The 22,133-nt window shown below is 39.5% G+C and overlaps 1 protein-coding gene and 1 long non-coding RNA gene across 3 annotated transcripts; both read right to left on the bottom strand.

Annotated features, from left to right (window-relative positions):
• Positions 1-2,300: 2,300 nt before the first annotated feature.
• hnrnpa3 (heterogeneous nuclear ribonucleoprotein A3) lies at positions 2,301-17,040 on the bottom strand. 2 transcript variants are annotated; one of them, XM_015966455.3, is made up of 11 exons: positions 16,970-17,040; positions 15,890-16,012; positions 15,661-15,807; positions 15,372-15,582; positions 15,199-15,288; positions 14,997-15,068; positions 14,796-14,840; positions 4,145-4,288; positions 3,942-4,058; positions 3,797-3,866; positions 2,301-2,507 (listed from the first exon to the last, which is right to left on the bottom strand). In XM_015966455.3, the coding sequence occupies exons 1-10, from the start codon at positions 17,003-17,005 to the stop codon at positions 3,814-3,816; spliced, it is 1,038 nt and encodes a 345-aa protein (XP_015821941.1). In that variant the 5' UTR covers positions 17,006-17,040; the 3' UTR covers positions 2,301-2,507; positions 3,797-3,813. The 2 variants fall into 2 exon arrangements, with proteins under 2 accessions (XP_015821941.1, XP_015821940.1); XM_015966454.3 differs by lacking the exon at positions 2,301-2,507 and adding an exon at positions 3,046-3,695.
• On the bottom strand, positions 13,024-13,917 carry LOC139062626 (uncharacterized). Its single transcript, XR_011516191.1, has 3 exons — positions 13,784-13,917; positions 13,636-13,704; positions 13,024-13,256 (listed from the first exon to the last, which is right to left on the bottom strand). It is a non-coding gene; the product is annotated as an uncharacterized lncRNA (long non-coding RNA).
• Positions 17,041-22,133: the final 5,093 nt, after the last annotated feature.

Genomic DNA, 22,133 nt, shown 5'->3' with positions numbered 1-22,133 from the left:
AAATTTGAATAAAAAAAAAGCAGGACACAGGAAAGTGTGTCAACGCTCAGACAATAATACAACACTGCTATGTACACAAACTACAGGCTGAGGCACCCAAGTTAACATGAGCAACTATTTTTCTGAGTTTTAACCACACCTCTTTCTGGATCACTTTGAGATAATGGCTTCTATTAGTTGATGTTTTATAATATTCAGAACTGAAATTTGGGAAGGGTGCATTCATTCCTGAAATCCTACAGTAGCCTTGGCTTTAACACGTTTATTTCCTGCTGAGGGGAAATGGTTAAGATCTTAATTACTTGCTTTTATGTCTTTAGTTACATATAATGCGATCTTAAACCTTTGAGAACAATGGTAAGCACAGTATATGACTAAATATTACTGTTGGCACTATTGAGATGTCATTTCTCTTAAATAGGAGTTATTTTCGTCAGCCTGAATTTATACTGGGAAATAAAATGCTTTGTTTAAATGAAACTCCGCCCACGCCCACTCCAAAAAAACGTGCCAACAACAGCATTAGGGCAAGTTTGTTACTGTATTAGCTACGGTTGTCCAGTGGTTAAAGTGTCTACCTGACATAACAGTTTAGTCATGTGCTGGCATAGATTTGAATCCCAGTGGTGTCAGCAGTAATTTATTTAGCCAGCTGAAGCAGATTTTGATATTTTAGTTTCATTGATTATTTTCTGCAAATTATTTTGTGTCTCTAAACATCTTTGAATTTGGTCATTTCCAATCAGCATTTTAGTTGATTGATTCTGCTCACCTCACATCGTCTCACACTGGATAAATAAAGCAAAAAATAAAAATAAATAAAACACCTACCGAAGACCACATTAGATAGGGGTGCACCAAAAATTCAGCCACCGAAAGTGCACTTTTGGGTCATTTTCCACTAGGGATAAAGGAAAATATCGATATGGCAATATATTGTGATATTTTTTCCTGCTATATTATATCGATGTTCAAAAGCCTCATCTAATTTTTGGAAGAATTTATATATAAATATTTGTGTATTTTCTTTTCTTTTGGTACAATTCAAAATCAGACTGCTAGGGCAGCAGCAGCTCATCAAGTTGAGCGGGTTGTCCAGTAATCGGAACGTTGGAGGTTTGATCCCGGCTCTGGACCGAGAATTCTGCTGTTGTGTCCTTGGGCAAGACACTTAACCCACCTTGCCTGCTGGTGGTGGTCGGGGGGACCGGTGGTGCCTGTGCTCGGCAGCCTCGTCTCCGTCAACGCCATCAGTGTGAATGGATGAATGACACGCTGTAGTGTAAAGCGCTTTGGAGTCCTTACTCTGAGAGGCGCTATACAAGTGCGGGTCATTTATCATTTAGTTGGCAGCAGTGTGCAATGGGCTTTATTTCCCTCTGTTATGCTTCAGATACCTCATGTTAAGTATCAGTTTGGACTGATTATTGAATATTCCTACAATAAATAACGCTAAAAACGTCTAACTGAATGTATCACAATATATTGCGATACACTGTATCATGTCCCCGTATCATGATATGTATCGTATCGCCAAAATTTCACCAATATACATCCCTTTTTCCACCTAAATCACCAAAACCGAAACAGATCGTCAGGTAAACCTGCTTTCTTTTAATCTCGCTCTGCCCTCAAGTTGAAACTTGCTGATTGCTTGTACTTTCTTTAATTATTCATTATTCATGGTTTTGTTATTGATTTATTACAATGCCTTGATTTTAGTGAGGTTAGTGCACATCATAGCCATAAATACTATGGTTCTAATTATTGACATGATAATTTCTTTCAGTGTTTTTGTTTCGGCCAATACTTTTCATTTTGGTGCATCCCTATTATTAGCCCTTATATTTAAACAGTTTACCAATAAAGGATAGAAAACATCACACTGGCAAGTGCAGCAAAAAAAGAAGAAATAAGTTAATGCTGAGACTGGGACATGAACCTGTGCAAAGCTACGTCAGCCCAGCACTCTAACCACTAGACTACTAGCCTAAGCTGGCCAGGGAAGACCTGAGACTAGCTTCCAGGGGAGGAGCAGGAAGATGGAGTGATGTACAACTTCTACATTAGGCCCTTTCAGGAATTTCAAAATAAAATTCTACAGTTTGTAGCTGAAACGGGAAAATGCATGAATGCAGCCAAAAATGGATTTGGGTATTTTTTTCATGAGGAAACAAAAATATTAAATGCTAAAAAGCTTCAAAAAGTGGATTTTCCATTATATCACCCCCTTTAAACTACAAAAAACATTTTTTAGTTGAAAAGCACGTCATTCACAAGATTTCCAAAAATTTGATTGTCTGGAACAGTCTCCTCTCTTATTTCTGAATGGACTTGCATACAATGAGCATAAAATACAACACTGGTCACAAACCTGCCATCATTACATTCATCAACAAAACTGCTATAAAATGTGTACAACCTTTGGATAATATTTCAAAAGAAGTCTTACCCATCCAGAACCTTCCAACAGCTTTTCAGCAAGAAGAGAATGCCCATTTCCACATCTGTAAATCAAGCAAAGTGGTTACTCTTACCTGCTCCCATCTTCTCAAGCTTTTGTGAAATACTCGCTGCCTTTTCTTGTTAATGTCTGACATCTAGAAGGTTAAGCTGCTGTAACACACTCAACAGGAGCTCCAGTGCTTCTGGGACCTAAAGTCTTTCTTCGCTTGCACCAGTGGCTCAGACGCTTAGCTAGCCTTGGGGGGGGGGGGAAAGAGACAGATGCTCACTACCAGGAACGACACTGCAAGCTTCCTCCTTGGGCGATGTGCTTGATGCTGCCTTCTCCCTTCTCTCTCAAAATGCTGACTGGTCCACTGTGCTGGGGCTGAAGACGTCCTGTCTGACAGTCATCTGCAATCCTCCACACTAGCGACGCTGATGGCCCAACTGCAGGTGCTCGTGGTTTTTATAATCCTACTTTACTGGCACAAGTTCCCAAAACTCCCTTTTACATTCATTCACCCTAGACATGCAACATCACAATGAGAAGGGAACAAATAGAAGCTTTCTGGACCAATGATGCACTGCACCTCATGATTACTTTACTACACAATTTTATTACGTCTTTTTCTACTAATCAAAATATTGGAACAATCTCAAATTTGTTTAGCTGGGAACAGGATGAGTGAAGGAGTTCCTTCGGTCTAATCCAGGCTGTTTTATATTTGTTGACACTGATACTAGGAAGTACACACTGTGCTTTACATACAAAATCAAAATTACACTTTTCACTTGTAATTACAAAATTGACGACTTGAGAAAAAGGAAATCTGTAATTCTAACTGATGGAAGGGCCTGGTGTAGCTATGCTATCTGACAACTTCAAAAGACAAGCGATAAATTGGCCATCAGGGAACTAAATAAAAATAAAAGTGAAAAATAAAGGATTGAGTTCAAATAATAATTATTTAAGAAAAAACACATTTTTCTTTTTAGCCGATACCATAGGCACAACACACACTTTAGACGCAGAAAAAGGAAATCTTTCTCAGTTGGGGAACATCTATCACAAACAGGGAAGGGCATGGTCTGTGCTCTTGTTCTTACAGTCCTTCTTCCATTAAACTTCTCAGATTTAGCTGCAGTAAAGTCTGACTTCGTGTTCCTCTGACTGCCTCAAAGTAACCTGCAGCTTTCCTGACAACTCCTTTGCTCACCTCCTCGCCTCTGCTGCTAAGAACTGAAGCCTGTTGAATGGATACAGGATAGAACAAACAGTTAATCTGCACTTTCATGGGCTCACGCTGTACTGTGCTACGAGGCTGCTGTGAGACTCGATGCAACATACCGGAAAACTGAAAATGATCAGTACCGCCGTGAGCCGTAGCCCCCACCACTATTTCCGGAGCCGTAGCCTCCTAGAAAGGAGAGAAGAAAACAATTATGATGCTGTTGGACTTTAAGATCTGATTCAACGTGGAGGATAAACTCACCACCATATGGTGCGCTGGAGTTTCTCCCACCAAAGTTATTTCCCTTCATTGGACCATAGTTTGACTGCTGTCCACCATAGTTTCCAAAGTCATTGTAATTTCCACCTCCTCCATAATCTAAATAATCGGTTTAAATCAAACCTTAATTATAACCTTAACCTTAGTTCTGACAAATTTAGCATCTGATAAGAACGTGTTTTTACCTCCTCTATTTCCTCCATACCCTCCACCACAATTGCCACCGAAACCTCCACCCTGGTTTCCATACCCTGGACCACCACCACCTCCTCCATAACCCCCCCGGCCACCTCCATAACTGGGTCCACCACCATAATCCCCTCGAGGACCTGCGAAAATAACCCAAAACATTTAGCTATTATTAATGTTCACATAAAGACATCAAAACTAAAAACAGGTGACAGCACCGGTCCTGAACCTTAAAAACGAGATGCTTGCTAGCAGTAACCTGGGCTTTTCAACGGACGTGCAGCACAGCAGACATTTTCACCCCTCAGTGGCACAATCCCTTCCTAACAGGAGTGTTTCTTAAAGTACGTGACAGGTGTAACCTGTGGCTCCCTGAAAGACTGAGTATGTGTATTCAAATATATCAGCGTGGAATACTTCTTCAAGGTTAAAGTGTTGTGGGAGCTACAGGATCAAATCTGTCTTATTTACTAAGGTTTCTTGCTTTTTGTTCCTTTGAACTCTATTTCTGGGTTCTTAGCAGTAGTATCTCATTACCTGAAGTTTGAAACCTCCAACCCACAACCCACACACACAACAATCAATTCAATAAATTAAATATATTGAAATATGTAACAATTTGTAATATTCATCATAAAGGGAATAAATGCTAAATTCCCTCTCCTAGAGAGCTCTTAAAGGAATGATAAAAATTGAACAATCAATAAATAGACAATAAAAAAATAAATAAATAAATACATAAATAAATAAATAAATAAATAAATAAAACCAATTGTCCTTTAACAAAGTGTTCAGGACTATGTCACACAGTCTTCTTGCTTTTGGGCAAATTGATAATTCAGTCCACTAAAATGTTGGAAAGTTGCCAAAAAAAGTGTCCAAACCCTCACTCAGGAAGGGAAAAAAACCTTAGTCCTTTGAATCGTGTAGAGGTCTTAAATGATCCTACCACATCTTTGATGAGACAGGATATGATGAAGACATCCTGCCATGGATGTGGCACCCATGAGTATTAATACCTCCCCAGTGGACCAAAGCAGTGCATCTGAGTCTTTAAATGTGTTGGCTTTCCAGGCAGGAAAAGGTGATTTAAACCTCAATCAACAAGCCTGCATAAAACATATGCAACAAAATTATAATAATGTCACTGTCTGTTTTCTATTATCTTCCAAACTCACAAAATAACTATACTTGGAAAAGTAGATTTCATTAACAAAATAAATATAAAAGCAAAACAAATCACCTTATCTTCAAAGGAAATTTGTGTACAATTCATTTTCTCAACAGTTTAACACATCTACTCACAGAAACTGAGCTAACAGCTAGCCGGGTGGCTTAAAAATCTGGCTACACGAGACCGTCACAAATGGTCAAAAACATACATATATTTCACAGAACATAGCTTAGCATAGCTTACATCAACATTTTTTTCTACTTTGTTTCACATCTACATATACATTCAGTCCATGAAACATTAGATTAACTCACCAAAGGGTTTCTTCAAAAAACAAATCGAGGTCTACTTCTAACGGCTCCTCCTTCAGTAGCGAACACACTCTATAATCATAAAACACTTTTGTTTCAATAAAAACTTCTCACAAATAATCTTAAACCCTTCTTAAGTGATGAACCTTACATTTCTAGAAGCTTCCAGTCACCTATTGCATCGCTGACGGCAGTTAGCTGAACTTCTGCTCACCTGTTCAGCCTAACGGACAAAAACGTTTTTTTTCTCCGGTGTGGGGAGGGCTGCGCAGCTCGGCTCCATGCTGCGTTCAAGTAACCCTCGTAATTTTTTATACTAACGAAAAACGGTTCCTAACAATGGAGAATTTTTTAAAGGAATTTAGGCTCAATAACCCTGGAAGATAACCCGGGTTACATTCTCCCCCTCTAGATGGCATGGGTCCCTTCATGCGTTGCTATGGATAAAGGGACTTCACGGCACAATGCAGCAACAAAACCTCGGAGAAATAAACTAATTGCTTGGATCAAGGGTTCACCCAACTGATTATATGTGAGTCTCTGAGGTGGGTGTCTGTCTCTACTGGAACGTCTCAGGTCGCATGATGGCAAGTCACAAGTGACAGGCTCTGAGCCATCTAGGATTTGCTCAGCATTGATATCTGCTGCGTAATTACTGTCAGCTGATGCAGATGACGGTTTTGTGGGAATGTCAATGACAACATAGTCTTTATCCACACAAGGGGATCTATTAGGCAGAAACTGCCCGTCATCATCCACATGACAAGGTGAGATTTGCCTTTTCTCATTCCTATTCGACATCTCACGATCAGACACAGAGGTATGCGAAATGACACCAAAAGCACTGGGGTCTGTGTCGCAGGTGCGTGACAGAGGTACAACATCCTTATTAGTTGATATATAAGGACCCCTAGTAATTATCTCTGGAATCAGCTGACTGGAGTTCAGTTCATCCTGATCACTCACTTCATCCTCACTGTTGTCTGGGTCACCTTCTTGGTGATTTTGCATCTGTCTCAGATCTTTGCTTCTCAATTTCATTTTTTTTCCTTCCTTTTCATGAATTCCATGTTCAATTATTTCTTCCACGGGTAAGAATCCACATGGTAAGAGGAGGTCTCGATGCAAGGTGCGTTGTGGTCCTCTTCTTGATTCTGCTTCCACCACATAGACCGGACTGTCTTTGATTCTTCTGACCACAACATGAATGTCCTGTTCCCATTTGTCTGAGAGTTTGTGCTTTCCTCTCATATTAACGTTCCTGACCAAAACTCTGTCACCTGCAATGAGTTCGGCTGCTCTGACTCTCTTGTCAAACCTTGTTTTATTCTTTTGGCCCATTTTCTGAGATTTTTCTGCAGCTAAAGAATAGCTTTCTTGCAGCCGTTGACGGAGATTCTCAACATATTCACTCTGAGTCTTGTGACTTGTCTTTTCAGGTTGTATCCCCAAAATTATATCAATGGGCAGTCTTGGCTGTCTGCCAAACATCAATTCATAAGGGGAATACCCCGTAGTGTCATTTCTCGTGCAGTTATATGCTTGGACCAATGGTTTGACAAAATCCCTCCAATGGTATTTGTCTCTCTCTTCTAAAGTACCAAGCATGTCCAAGAGTGTCCGGTTAAACCGTTCCACCGGATTTCCACGGGGGTGGTATGGAGTGGTACGGATCTTGTTAGCCCCCATCATTGCACATAGCTCTTTAATCATCTTGGATTCAAAATCCCTACCTTGATCACTCAGTAAGCGGCTAGGGAAACCGTAGCAGACAATGAAATTTTCCCACAAAGCTTTTGCAATGGTTCTTGCCTTTTGGTCTTTTGTAGGCACTGCCACAGCAAACTTGGTGAAGTGGTCGGTGATAACCAATATGTTTCTTGTACCATGACTGTCTGGTTCTAGTGACAAGTAATCCATGCAGACAAGATCAAGTGGATAAGTCGATGAAATATTTGTCAATGGAGCAGCCCTTTGTGGTACGGCCTTCCTCCTGAAACAGCGTGGGCAATTCCGGCACTTTTCTTCAATTGACTTTGCCATTCTGGGCCAGTAGAATCTGGCACGAGCAAGATGTAAAACTCGCTCAACCCCAAGATGGCCCACTTCGTCGTGGAGACCGTACATAGCCCTCTCTCTAAAACATTCAGGAAGGACCAACTGTGCAACCTCATGTCCCTTATCCATCCACTTCCTGTAAAGCACCCCATCTCTTAACTCCAACCTTTTCCATTCCCTCAGGAGGAGTTTGACATCAACAGGTTCAGAAGTGATGTCAGCTAGACTGGGTTTGCTTGCCTTCTCAAGGAGAGTAATGACATGACAAAGGGAGGGATCACGTCTTTGGGCTTCACGCCAATCAGAGATTGTCATTGATTGAAGGGTGTCTTCACAAAATATTTCAGAAAGAGTTGAGGGCTCTATGATTAGAGACTCGACCGTCAAAACTTGTCCAATGTCTGAATCATGTCTGTCCTGGTAGTTCACAAGGTGACGCTGACACAATGCAGAGATCATTTCATGATCAACATCAGCACTTACTTCCTGAAGACGTTTTTTCATGTCGTCTACTCTGCTCTTCTCCTTTATGTAGTCCTCATCCTCACAGGGTGGTTCTTGCGGTCGGCGGGACAACCCATCAGCATCACGATTAGCCTGCCCTGCTCTGTACTTGATACTGAACTGGTAAGTGGACAAAGCGGCTAACCAACGGTGTCCAGCAGCATCCAACTTGGCTGATGTCAAGACATATGTAAGGGGGTTGTTGTCTGTGAATACAGTGAAACTGGAACCATACAGATAGTCATTAAACTTTTCACAAATAGCCCACTTGAGAGCTAAAAATTCCAGTTTGTGTGTGGGATAGTTTCGTTCACTTTTGGAGAGTCCACGACTGGCATAGGCAATGACTCTTAACTGTCCATCTTGCTCTTGATAGAGCGCTGCACCCAACCCATCACAACAAGCATCAGTGTGTAAGATATATGGCAGTGATGGACTGGCAAAAGCAAGTACAGGCGCAGTTGTCAACTTCTCTATCAAGGTCTGGAAAGCTTTGTCGCATTCTGAGGTCCATTCATCAGCAAGGGGCACATTAAAATTCGGAGCTGGGGTTTTTGAATGTTCTCTACGGTAAACTTTACCCCTTTTCTTTGGTGGGCAGTACCCAGCAGTCAGGTTGTTCAGAGGCTTGGCAATTTGTGAATACTCCTTAACAAACCGGCGGTAATACCCAGCAAACCCTAAAAAACATTTAAGCTCTTTCCGGTTTGTTGGGCGAGGCCAGGTCTTCAGGGCTGAAACTTTCTCTGGGTCAGTGTGAACCCCTTGGGCATCGACCAAATGACCAAGATACTTCACTGAAGTTTTGAAAAAATGACACTTCTCTGGAGATAGCTTCAATCCAAAATCTTTCAAGCGGTTCAGAACTTTCATAAGCCTTGCTTCATGTTCTTCCAGTGTGTCAGAAAACACAATCAGATCATCTAAAAATACCAGCACTTCTGTTAGGTTTAGATCTCCGACACACTTCTCCATTAACCGCTGAAATGTGCTTGGTGCATTTGTGACACCTTGTGGCATACGGTTGAATTCAAAGAATCCCAGAGGACACACAAATGCTGTTTTTGGCTTATCTTCTTCAGCCATTTCAACCTGGTAATATCCAGATTTCAAGTCCATTACTGAGAACCACTTCGCTCCACTGAGGGCTGTGAAGGTCTCCTCGATAGTCGGTAGTGCATAAGCATCCCTGATAGTGCGTGCATTTAATTTGCGATAGTCTATGCACAATCTTATTGACCCATCTTTTTTACGCACCAAAACTATTGGGGAAGAAAAGGGGCTTTCTGACTCCCTTATGACTCCAGCATCAAGCAGCTCCTTTAAGTGTTGCTTGACAGCCTCCCTGTCACTGGGATGAATGGGTCGTGGCCTTTCCTTAAAAGGTGTTTCATCATTAAGCCGTATGTGATGCTTTACAGCTGTAGTATGACCATATGACAAATCATTAGTAGAGAAGACTTCACGGATGGAGTTAAGTTTGGTGGTAATGCGTTCTCTCCACTGTTCTGAAATTGGCGAATCTTGAAGGTCAAATGTTAGGTTTCCGCAATTAGGCTGCTTCTGAGGCACATTTCTCTCAGGTCTTGGTGTGTGCAACTGTTGCGCTGCACATAACTGAGCAAGGACGGACTTCGGCCGTAGCATCACATTGTGGTCACTCAGGTTACGCAACACTATGGGGATCTTAGCGTTAGTCATGAAAGGGGTATCCACCAATGCGGGTTCAAGAAGTAATCCACCAGGTAAGTGAAGATGTTTGTGTGGTTCAAGAACAAAATTTTTGTTCATATCATGTTTCTTTAATCTTACATTACCCATAATGCAACGCTTTTGATTCGCTGGTATAGTGACGGCATTTTCGCCATGCAGCTTCACAGAATATACAAATTTGTCACTCTTCTGTGCATGAGCTACATGCTGCAAGACCATTGTCAAATCTCGAGAACACAGCTGATGTATGAATTTTGGACCACTGTGCTCAAGGAGATTGTCATGTAGTTGGAACATCACATTGGTCCCGATCAGAAGGGGAATTCTGTTATTAAAAGCACAGTCAGGGACTACAAGTGCTAAAGCAGCTAACTCTTCTTCTCGACCAGTAATATTACAAGGAAAAGTGACACATACTTCGATGTAACCTAGATACGGGACATGCTGTCCTCCTGCTCCTTCAACTTCAAGAAGAGCCTGGATTGGTTGCACAGACAAATGAGAAAGGTGGCTTCGATAGAAGGATTCTGAAATGGTTGTGACTTGGGATCCAGTGTCCATAATTGACTCACACGGCACCCCTTCAAGAAGGACAGATGCTGCACAATGAGGACCCACAAGCCCAGATGGTAACATTGGATTTGCACCATTGGTCAAGTTTGGTGCATGGGGCACCACTGCATCTTGGGTTACAGAACTATAGACAAAACTTTTGGGACGTAGGATTTCTGCAGTCCCAGCTCCTGGAAGTCCCACTGCAGGAGCTGTTACAAGTTTAAAGAAAAAGGCTCGGCTGCCTGTTGAGCCAAGAACTTCTCCCTTCTTGCTTTTAATTCTGCATTCTTTTGGTGAACAAGTATGGGGTTCGGTTCATTTGGACACCGGACAGCAATGTGGTTGTCTTCTCCACATTTGAAACAGAACCAGGCCCTTGGCATGCTAAGAACTTTCCCTGGGTTCTTAATACTGTTACTGGTTACTCTCAGACATTGAGTGTTTCCATCACAATTGCCTGCCTTGCTGAGCTTCTGACCTTCAGTCAGTTGTTTTAGCTGGTTTGATAGCTCATCTATCTTGCTCTCTAGCTTAGTATTTTCCGCTTGTCTTAATGTTGGCTCTGGAGAGATTTCACATCCAGTAGCTGGCTTCTTGGACTCTTGGCTTAATTTTTCTACTTGCTTTGAGAGTTCATTGAGCTGTTTTTGAAATTTGCTCATGTTATTCTCTTTAGCACTGGATGCTGAACTACAGTCAATATCATATTGAGGCATGTCAAGCACTGAATGAGCGAGTGCAGTGGTCTTGACGGATCCAAGGTGTTTCTTCATCCTGTCAAGCTTTGCAGATCTTCGATCCTCTTCAGTCCTTATTGAAAGGAGCAAGTTCGGGAAAGATGGTGGATCATTTTTCTTGTACTCCAACTGTAGACCAATAATAAGACTTTGATCCCAACAACCCCTGCAGAACTGTCTGAGAATCAATTCATTTGGATTCCCAGGGGGAACTCCCCCTCTAGAAATTGCTCTTGTGAGAAGACAGTGCAGTCTGTTCAAAAAGGCTGAGGGTTTTTCACCGCTGTTCTGATTTGAGCTTAAAAAAACAGCATACAGCTCCTCTCCATCCTCCACCACACCAAAGGCTGCATCAAGCTGCATAACATAAGCACTAGGTGGAGAAGAAACCCCTAGTATCTTAACAACATCAGTAGCTGGGCTTAGCAAGCTTTCTAGTATCTTTCTGACTTTTGTCACATCATTCAAGGAAGAGTCACTCATTAAAAGGTCCACCTGAGTGCGCCAGGTATCATAGTCTACTTCCCCATTTGGTCTCGGGACACGACCAGAGAAGGTACGTATCCGCGTAGGGGTGTTGGATGTATTAAGGGACTCGTTCCGGATAACATGTTCAACAATAACTTTTTGGACAGAAGATGGGTTGAACACATTTTTATCAAGAATGATTGGGTCCAAAACAGGGTCAGGTACACCCTGGCATGGTAAAGTTCGAACAGGTTCTCCACTCTCATTACTTATAGAGTAAAGCCCAACCTCTGCTGTAGGTAATCGGGTATCAGAGACCGGAGGTACGGCTTCTTGAGATCCCTGCATCTCATTTAGCAGAATGCTAAGGAACCCCGCTTTCCCCTTGACACCAATAGCTTTCAGTTCCTCAAGATATCTTTGGCCTATTTCTTTTCCGATTTCTTCCTGGGCAATGTCACGTATTGTTCTTGCAGACCAGATAACAGAAGGGTTAAGTGGGCTTGGAAAACTGCCTAAGATTTGGGGATTTATCTTTGATATGGCTTTGTCAGATTCGAACTCTATCAGGGCTCTACCCTCTGGCTTGTTTGATTCATTGGGAATTCTGACAACTCTAGATACCTTCCCATTGATTTCAAAAACACTTGCTATGTCTTCACTAGTGCAAGTGTCTTCAACACCCTCCACATACAAAGAACATTGACCATCAACATGAAAATGATTGCAAAGATCCATACTTGTTTGTTTTAAACCAACGTAAAAGTGTTGTGCTATGGGGTGGAGGATTAGGCGACTACTGCAACCCAGAATCTCGGTGGAACCTCCATTTTTTTGTAACCTGTGGCTCCCTGAAAGACTGAGTATGTGTATTCAAATATATCAGCGTGGAATACTTCTTCAAGGTTAAAGTGTTGTGGGAGCTACAGGATCAAATCTGTCTTATTTACTAAGGTTTCTTGCTTTTTGTTCCTTTGAACTCTATTTCTGGGTTCTTAGCAGTAGTATCTCATTACCTGAAGTTTGAAACCTCCAACCCACAACCCACACACACAACAATCAATTCAATAAATTAAATATATTGAAATATGTAACAATTTGTAATATTCATCATAAAGGGAATAAATGCTAAATTCCCTCTCCTAGAGAGCTCTTAAAGGAATGATAAAAATTGAACAATCAATAAATAGACAATAAAAAAATAAATAAATAAATACATAAATAAATAAATAAATAAATAAATAAAACCAATTGTCCTTTAACAAAGTGTTCAGGACTATGTCACACAGTCTTCTTGCTTTTGGGCAAATTGATAATTCAGTCCACTAAAATGTTGGAAAGTTGCCAAAAAAAGTGTCCAAACCCTCACTCAGGAAGGGAAAAAAACCTTAGTCCTTTGAATCGTGTAGAGGTCTTAAATGATCCTACCACATCTTTGATGAGACAGGATATGATGAAGACATCCTGCCATGGATGTGGCACCCATGAGTATTAATACCTCCCCAGTGGACCAAAGCAGTGCATCTGAGTCTTTAAATGTGTTGGCTTTCCAGGCAGGAAAAGGTGATTTAAACCTCAATCAACAAGCCTGCATAAAACATATGCAACAAAATTATAATAATGTCACTGTCTGTTTTCTATTATCTTCCAAACTCACAAAATAACTATACTTGGAAAAGTAGATTTCATTAACAAAATAAATATAAAAGCAAAACAAATCACCTTATCTTCAAAGGAAATTTGTGTACAATTCATTTTCTCAACAGTTTAACACATCTACTCACAGAAACTGAGCTAACAGCTAGCCGGGTGGCTTAAAAATCTGGCTACACGAGACCGTCACAAATGGTCAAAAACATACATATATTTCACAGAACATAGCTTAGCATAGCTTACATCAACATTTTTTTCTACTTTGTTTCACATCTACATATACATTCAGTCCATGAAACATTAGATTAACTCACCAAAGGGTTTCTTCAAAAAACAAATCGAGGTCTACTTCTAACGGCTCCTCCTTCAGTAGCGAACACACTCTATAATCATAAAACACTTTTGTTTCAATAAAAACTTCTCACAAATAATCTTAAACCCTTCTTAAGTGATGAACCTTACATTTCTAGAAGCTTCCAGTCACCTATTGCATCGCTGACGGCAGTTAGCTGAACTTCTGCTCACCTGTTCAGCCTAACGGACAAAAACGTTTTTTTTCTCCGGTGTGGGGAGGGCTGCGCAGCTCGGCTCCATGCTGCGTTCAAGTAACCCTCGTAATTTTTTATACTAACGAAAAACGGTTCCTAACAATGGAGAATTTTTTAAAGGAATTTAGGCTCAATAACCCTGGAAGATAACCCGGGTTACACAGGCGTGGTCGAAACACACATCATTACCTTTCATTTAAATTGAAGTACCACTTATGTGCGGTCCAGAGCGTAAGGCAAAGTGGATCAGAAAACGGCTCTTTCAGCCCCATGAGCCGACCGTAAAAGGAGACTTAGGCTCCCTATAACAAGCACGAGAAAGATGACAGCTTCTATTAAAAAGGTCTGGGGTTTATTTTCTGTTCCTTTTACGTCCACTATGAATGTGACAACATTTGTTTTTAACGGTTAAAAGTATTATTTACGTTCTTGGGGAGAGCCGTTAAAAAAAAAAAAAAAAAAAAGCTACATTTGGGAAAAATGTCCAACCCCCTGACTTTAGGCACACTCTGGAGTCAGAGGATCAGATGGTAGCAGAAAATTGTACAACACCGGTTGGACACAACACGATTATAAAACACACCATTGCGGTAATATCACACCCATTGAACTTGCAGCTTCTAATTGGCTGCACACACCTGGTCCAGGGAATAAACAGCAGGAATGTGGCTCAAGGACCAGGGTTGCCTACCCCTGCTAACCCAACCTGAACTATTGAGTTTGATGCGTTGTGGAAGCATTGCTCATAAAAAAATAGACCGGGTGCATAATTTTAACAGAGCATTTCGAGGATGTGTGAGCTTCTGTGAGCCTGGCGGAAGCACACCCACTGACTATAACGGCAGCCCCTTTGCAGACGTTAAGCTCAGCTTATGCATCAGGAAAAAAGGCCAGAGTAAGACTTCATTAAAAGGTGCTTTTCATACCATTGTCGAAATCATCGCCGTAGCCACGCCCTCCTCCAAAGTCACCTGAAAAAACACAATCTATGTCAAATACAGGCCAATTAAATGAAACCAGATGAAATACTGCCAGTTTCACAGGTCTAACAAAAAAATAATAGAGTCATATCAAATAAATCTTAACAACATGAAACTCCTGAGCTGCGTTTGTAAAAGTCAGCTCACCTCGACCAAAGTTTCCACCTCCTCCAAAGTTACCACCTCTGCCCATGAAATTTCCAGATCCTCCACTTCTGCCTATGAAAGGGGGGGGGGGGGGGGGGGTAATTTTAGAAACAGAATTAGGACTCTATTAGACTCCAAACTAAATACAGCACCCACCATAATAGTAGGGCCTGCCTTCATGTTCATTTGATGCCATGCTTACCACGATTACTGGATATTGAGTTCATTTCCTGCTTTGACAGAGCTTTCCTGACTTCACAGTTGTGAAAGTTGATTATGTGGAATTTCTGGGCTGTAAGGAATAATAATAATGGTCGATCACAAACCGCTTTATGTTTACCTACAATTAACACCGAAAATTCAGAAGCAGCATACCGACGATTTTGTCAACGGTGTCATGGTCGTCGAAGGAGACAAAGCAAAATCCTCTCTTCTTGCCTGTAGAGCGTTCTTCCATGATGTCGATGCATTCGATCTTCCCGTATCTCTCAAAATAATCCCGGACGTGGTGCTCTTCTGTGTCCTCCTTGATACCGCCCACAAAAATCTTCTTTACCGTCATGTGTGCTCCTGGTTTGTTAGAGTCCTAAAATGTATGTAAAATGCATCAACCTCCAAATGACATTCGTCTTTTCCTTTTCTGGTATGAAATGTATGCATTTACCTCTCTGGACACAGCCCTCTTGGGCTCAACAACACGACCATCTACTTTATGAGGCCTCGCCTTCATGGCGTCATCAACTTCCATCACAGAAGAGTATGTTACAAAACCAAAACCCCTTGACCGCTTGCTGTTGGGATCCCTCATCACCTAAAACACAAGAAAGAGACAGTTACAATACTGACATGTTATGTGGCACTGTTGTTTCAAAGATTATGACAAAGCTACAAACCACACAGTCCGTAAGAGATCCCCATTGCTCAAAATGGGCTCGTAAACTCTCTTCGGTGGTTTCAAAGCTCAAGCCTCCGATAAACAGCTTTCGAAGCTGCTCGGGTTCTTTAGATTCACAATCCTGTCATAAAAACAAAATAAAAAGTGAATTTGCAGCAAATAACACAACAAATGCGAATGGACAACCCCCTAACATTTAAGTTAGGCACAAAAAATTATTTAAAGTGGTTACTGCAAATGTGTGATGTCTGATTCTGATGTTTCCTTTACATAAAACCTAAATCTTTTCATAATTTTATTTAATCCATAAAAAAATTGCTTTATGAATAAAACGCTTCCTGATGGGTGAAAATTTGATCCCTTTTCCCTAGAAGAGTATTTAGCCAAGTAACGCCCCAGAAACCTGCTATCTATAGATTACTAAAGGCTGTTTCATGACAAGCGCGCGCGTGTGTGTGTGTGTGTGTGTGTGTGTGTGTAGTTAAAATACATAAATACTGTGCAAACTACAAGGATTAACTCCTGACTGACGGGTCGGAATTAATCCCAGTTTCTGCTACACTGAATGGATTTAACGGATAACAATTTGAAGAAAACTGAAGGAATAAATGAATTTAATGAAATTTACCCTAAGTTTAAACATGCTTTCACAGATTAATGTGATTAGAAAGGCGTTTACAAACATTGTGTTAAAATGGCTGCTGTCGAAATGGTTAGCTGTTTTGACGGCTTCGATTAAAATGCTTTAGGAAAAAAGCAGTTTAACTTTAAAAATTAAATATATGCATATAGATATATCCGTGTGTAGTGCATAGACAGTGTTTGGGGCGGGCAAAAGCCAGAAATATCGTATGTATTCATATTTTTTACCAAAGCGTTAGCAACCATTAGCATTAGCTTCCACGATAGCTAATATGAAATAAGAGTCCAGCGACCTACAGGCAAGACACAAATGACTTTACGGAACAAATATATTGTCACAAATTAGACTCGTGTGACAAGAGACTACTGAAACCGTGCTGTCCTTGTTTTTGCATATTTTTACGAGTTTAATTTGCGACAATTGATAACATCTCACCTCCATTTTGCTGATTCCTGAGAAGGGCGGAGACATGGGGGAGGTCACGTGATTACCTCAGCCAAGTGTGCGCGCATTTTATTGACAATTTCTCCCTTAAAACACACAAACAGCAAAATAACAGCTTGTAATAACATATGATAAATACACACCTCTAGTCATTAATACAATTATGAATATTACATAAAGGTTCAGGTCAGGTTTTGGTTTTAGTATAAATTAGGATTGATTTTTTGTAACCGTTGTCAAACTAGAACAAAACTTTGTCGCCACCTAGAGGTTATAGACAATAGTGACATGAGCATTTTTCATTGGACAGATGTGTGGTGTGTTTGTCTTGTTCTGATACAAAGGAGCAAATAGAAAATAGAAAATAATAACATGAGGGCTTTAATCTCCACAGACCTACAGACAGTTATTTTTTTTCTCTTTTCTCTGTTGATTAACAAACACTGGCACTTTTTATGGACAATAATTGCAGCAATATGTGGGATCATTAACTCCCATGCAATCAGCATATATATATATATATATATATATATATATATATATATATATATATATATATATATATATATATATATATATATATGATATTTTCATATTGAAAAATATTAACCTAGTTTGTAAGAGAGGCGAAAAGACAACACAAAGGAGTGTGTATTTTCTGTTCAAAGCGACTCAGCACATTGAATCTTTATTTATGAATTTTCATTCAGCCTTGTTGAAGCTGACCAGCGTCTCCAAAATATATGACAGTTTTATGGATTAGACAATGCTCGTCATTAACTTTATAGTAGTATGTGAAGAAAATACAGCCCCAATAAAAGCCTAATGTTTTTCTGACACTGTTAATGGAGAGTATTTATGATAGGTCCATAGTTCACAGTTAAGAGGAAGAAAGTGATTTGTTCTTTTTACCCTCGTGCTTAGAGGGTCCCTCATTTGCTTAGAGGGACTGATGCACCTTTTTTTTAGATATTTCCCACAAATTTCTTTGCTTTTCTTATTATATTACCACGCCTGCAAATTTAGTTCATTTATGTAATATCAAGTTCTGAAGTTGCAACACTGCAAACATTACAGTCAAATTAATTAATGTGACCTGGACTATTGACCAGTTGCATCTCTTATTGATATTTTTTGTGCCAAAACTATAAAAATTTATCATCGATAAAACATAATATTTAACTGTAGACTAAACAAATGATAAACCTTTTTCATTTGGATGATTTATACTGTTAACTCAGTAACACTTTGCATTAAGGGTCCCTTTAACAATGTTACTTAGTGCACTGGTATGCATTAATAATCAAAGGATCCCGTTAGTAACGTTTCTCAGTGCATTGTTAAGCATTAATAATCAAAGGATCCCTTTAGTAACGTTTCTCAGTGCATTGTTAAGCATTAATAATCAAAGGATCCCTTTAGTAACGTTTCTCAGTGCATTGTTAAGCATTAACAATAAAGGATCCCTTTATTAATGTTACTTAGTACATTGTCAAGCATTAATAAACAAATGATCCCTTTATTAATGCTACTTAGTGCATTGTTAAGCATTAATAAACAAAGGATCCCTTTAGTAACGTTTCTCAGTGCATTGTTAAGCATTAATAATCAAATGATCCCTTTATTTCTGTTACTTAGGGCATTGTCAAGCATTAATAAACAAAGGATCCCTTTAGTAACATTACTTAGTGCATTGTCAAGCATTAATAAACAAAGGATTCCTTTATTAACATTACTTAGTGCATTGTTAAGCATTAATAAACAAAGGATCCCTTTAGTAACGTTTCTCAGTGCATTGTTAAGCATTAATAATCAAATGATCCCTTTATTAATGTTACTTAGGGCATTGTTAAGCATTAATAAACAAAGGATTCCTTTATTACTGTTACTTAGGGCATTGTCAAGCATTAATAAACAAAGGATTCCTTTAGTAACGTTTCTCAGTGCATTGTTAAGCATTAATAATCAAATGATCCCTTTATTACTGTTACTTAGGGCATTGTCAAGCATTAATAAACAAATTATCCCTTTATTAATGCTACTTAGTGCATTGTTAAGCATTAATAATCAAAGGATCCCTTTATTAATGCTACTTAGTGCATTGTTAAGCATTAATAATCAAATGATCCCTTTAGTAACGTTTCTCAGTGCATTGTTAAGCATTAATAATCAAATGATCCCTTTATTACTGTTACTTAGGGCATTGTCAATCATTAATAAACAAAGGATCCCTTTAGTAACATTACTTAGTGCATTGTCAAGCATTAATAAACAAAGGATTCCTTTATTAACATTACTTAGTGCATTGTTAAGCATTAAAAAACAAAGGATCCCTTTAGTAACGTTTCTCAATGCATTGTTAAGCATTAATAATCAAATGATCCCTTTATTAATGTTACTTAGGGCATTGTTAAGCATTAATAAACAAATGATTTCTTTAGTAACGTTTCTGAGTGCATTGTTAAGCATTAATAATCAAAGGATCCCTTTAGTAACGTTTCTCAGTGCAATGTTAAGCATTAATAATAAAGGATCCCTTTATTAATGTTACTTAGTACATTGTCAAGCATTAATAAACAAAGGATCCCTTTATTAATGCTACTTAGTGCATTGTTAAGCATTAATAAACAAAGGATCCCTTTAGTAACGTTTCTCAGTGCATTGTTAAGCATTAATAATCAAATGATCCCTTTATTGCTGTTACTTAGGGCATTGTCAAGCATTAATAAACAAAGGACCCCTTTAGTAACATTACTTAGTGCATTGTCAAGCATTAATAAACAAAGGATCCCTTTAGTAACATTACTTAGTGCATTGTTAAGCATTAATAAACAAAGGATCCCTTTAGTAACGTTTCTCAGTGCATTGTTAAGCATTAATAATCAAATTATCCCTTTATTAATGTTACTTAGGGCATTGTTAAGCATTAATAAACAAAGGATTCCTTTATTAACATTCCCAGTATTAACATTTAGGTGTCCTCAAGGTTATGACAAAGGGGCATACGGTGTGTAACTGCTTAGTAATGCATTACTTAATATTAACATTACTATTAAGCAGTTGTTAATACTTTATGTAATAGTTAATAGTTTAAAAATGACGTTAATAAAATGACCCTTAATGTGAAGTGTTATTGATAACTCTGAGATTGTGAATATTTTGCATGATTTATAAATATTTTCATTGCAGAAAAATGAAGAAAATAGCGACGTGCACGCTCATATTTTGGATTTAGCTTTTCCACTATGCTGTAAGCATATGACAACATTTTCTAAGGAATGTATTCCTGCCTTTTATATAATATCACATTAAAGGGAGAGATACTTCAGGTCTGCTCCGTGAACTAAAGTCTTGGTCAAAAATAAGTTACCTTTCATCTTATGTGTGTTCTTGCTGTGTCTTTGTAAATCCATGCTTTCGTTCTTTTTTAAACACAGAAACAGTTTTGTTTACCTGTTTGTAGCTACGGTTTCGCCGACAGCTGCCGGCTTCTTCAGGCTGACGCTGATGGTGGCGCGTCACTTCCTTCTCCGTTTATCTGCGGGCAGCAGAGGACGTTGTCGCCCTCTACTGCCCGCTCTCCCCTCTCCGACGATGCAGTCCCATGCGTGGTCCAGCGTGTAAACTCCGTCGTCCCTGTTCATGGTCCCACATCCACGTCTCCTTATCTCGATTGCTTCCTTGATCCATCTTTTGTATTTTTGTTGTTCAGTGGTTATGATCCGTGTGCTGTCCCAGTCCATTATATGGTTTTCTCTTAAGCAATGATCTGTTACGGCTGACTTTTTTATCGTACTTTCTGCTTCTTCTTTTGCTGCTCTTGTGTGTTTACGATTTGCCTCTTTCTCGCACTCCTTTCTGTGTTCTATTGTCCGTGTATTGAGTTGGCGTCCGGTTTCTCCTATGTATGTTTTATTGCATATTTTGCATGGGATTTCGTAGATGACTCCACATTTTTGTCCAGCTGATATTTTGTCTTTTGGGTGTACTAGTCTGTTTCTAACTGTTGTGTATGGCTTTGTTGGTGTGTTTATGTTGTGTTTTTTCATTGTTGCTCTTATTTTTTCCGTTATGCCTCTGATGTATGGTAGGGTTATCACTGGTTTTGGTTCTCTTCTTTCTGGGTTTCTGGTTCTTTTTTTTTGGGTTGTTCTTTGCTTTCTGTTTTTGTTTGTTGTTTTCCTTTGTTTGTTTGCCCATGTCGGGTATCTGCAGGTCTTTAAAGCGTGTTGTATGTGTTTGTCCTCTTGTTTACGGTCTCTCTCTTCTGTTATTATGTTTGCTCGGTGATATAATGTTCTGATTACATAAACGGAGAAGGAAGTGACGCGCCACCATCAGCGTCAGCCTGAAGAAGCCGGCAGCTGTCGGCGAAACCGTAGCTACAAACAGGTAAACAAAACTGTTTCTGTGTTTAAAAAAGAACGAAAGCATGAAGTTACCTTTCAATCGGTTAACTGGTTGAGCAAATTGACCAGATGCAACAATTAGTATTTTAATGCCGTTAATTTCATCGTAAATGCCTTCATTAACTGTTAAAATTAGAAAAATGTATGGTTTGGTTTGGTGTGTGCAAAAGAATGAATTACACTCAGAGGCAAATGCATGCATTATTGCAGAACTAGCCAGTTACACATTTCCACATGTAAAAAGTAAATTCAGCCAACACTGTTAACAATAAATATAAACATCACATAAACAGAAGGATACTATCATTTTAATGAAATAATAGTACAGATTACTGAACAAAAGGCATTTTTGTCCTCATGGGAGAAAATCAAACAATCTTTACTTTTCCAAATGTCGAGGAAAACAAAAATGTATTCAGGATACTTTTGGCATCTGTCCATAAATCTACAAACACGTGTGATTAGATTTTCCAGAGTGCTGCGTTTATTGCATATCAGGTATCGGTGCATCCAAAAGACACACGTGATCCAACACAGTGATGCTCAGGAATCAGAAGCTGAAAGCTGAACCTCTACAGGTGAGATCTTTGGTGAGGAGGAGGCGAGCTGAGCGTGAAGAGTGAAAGGAAACCGAGCAGTATCAGCCGCTCACAGATGCGGTTTGATGGATGCTCTGTGTACACCTCCTCGCCCTCACCTCAGCACAACATGTTTGTTTGGTTGTTGATCACACCCCTCAGTCTTTG

This window comes from Nothobranchius furzeri, chromosome 14 (genome assembly GCF_043380555.1).
Source record: "Nothobranchius furzeri strain GRZ-AD chromosome 14, NfurGRZ-RIMD1, whole genome shotgun sequence".
Lineage (NCBI taxonomy): Eukaryota > Metazoa > Chordata > Actinopteri > Cyprinodontiformes > Nothobranchiidae > Nothobranchius > Nothobranchius furzeri.
Note: the sequence above shows the minus strand (reverse complement) of the source record. Positions and strands in the feature narration are given on the sequence as shown.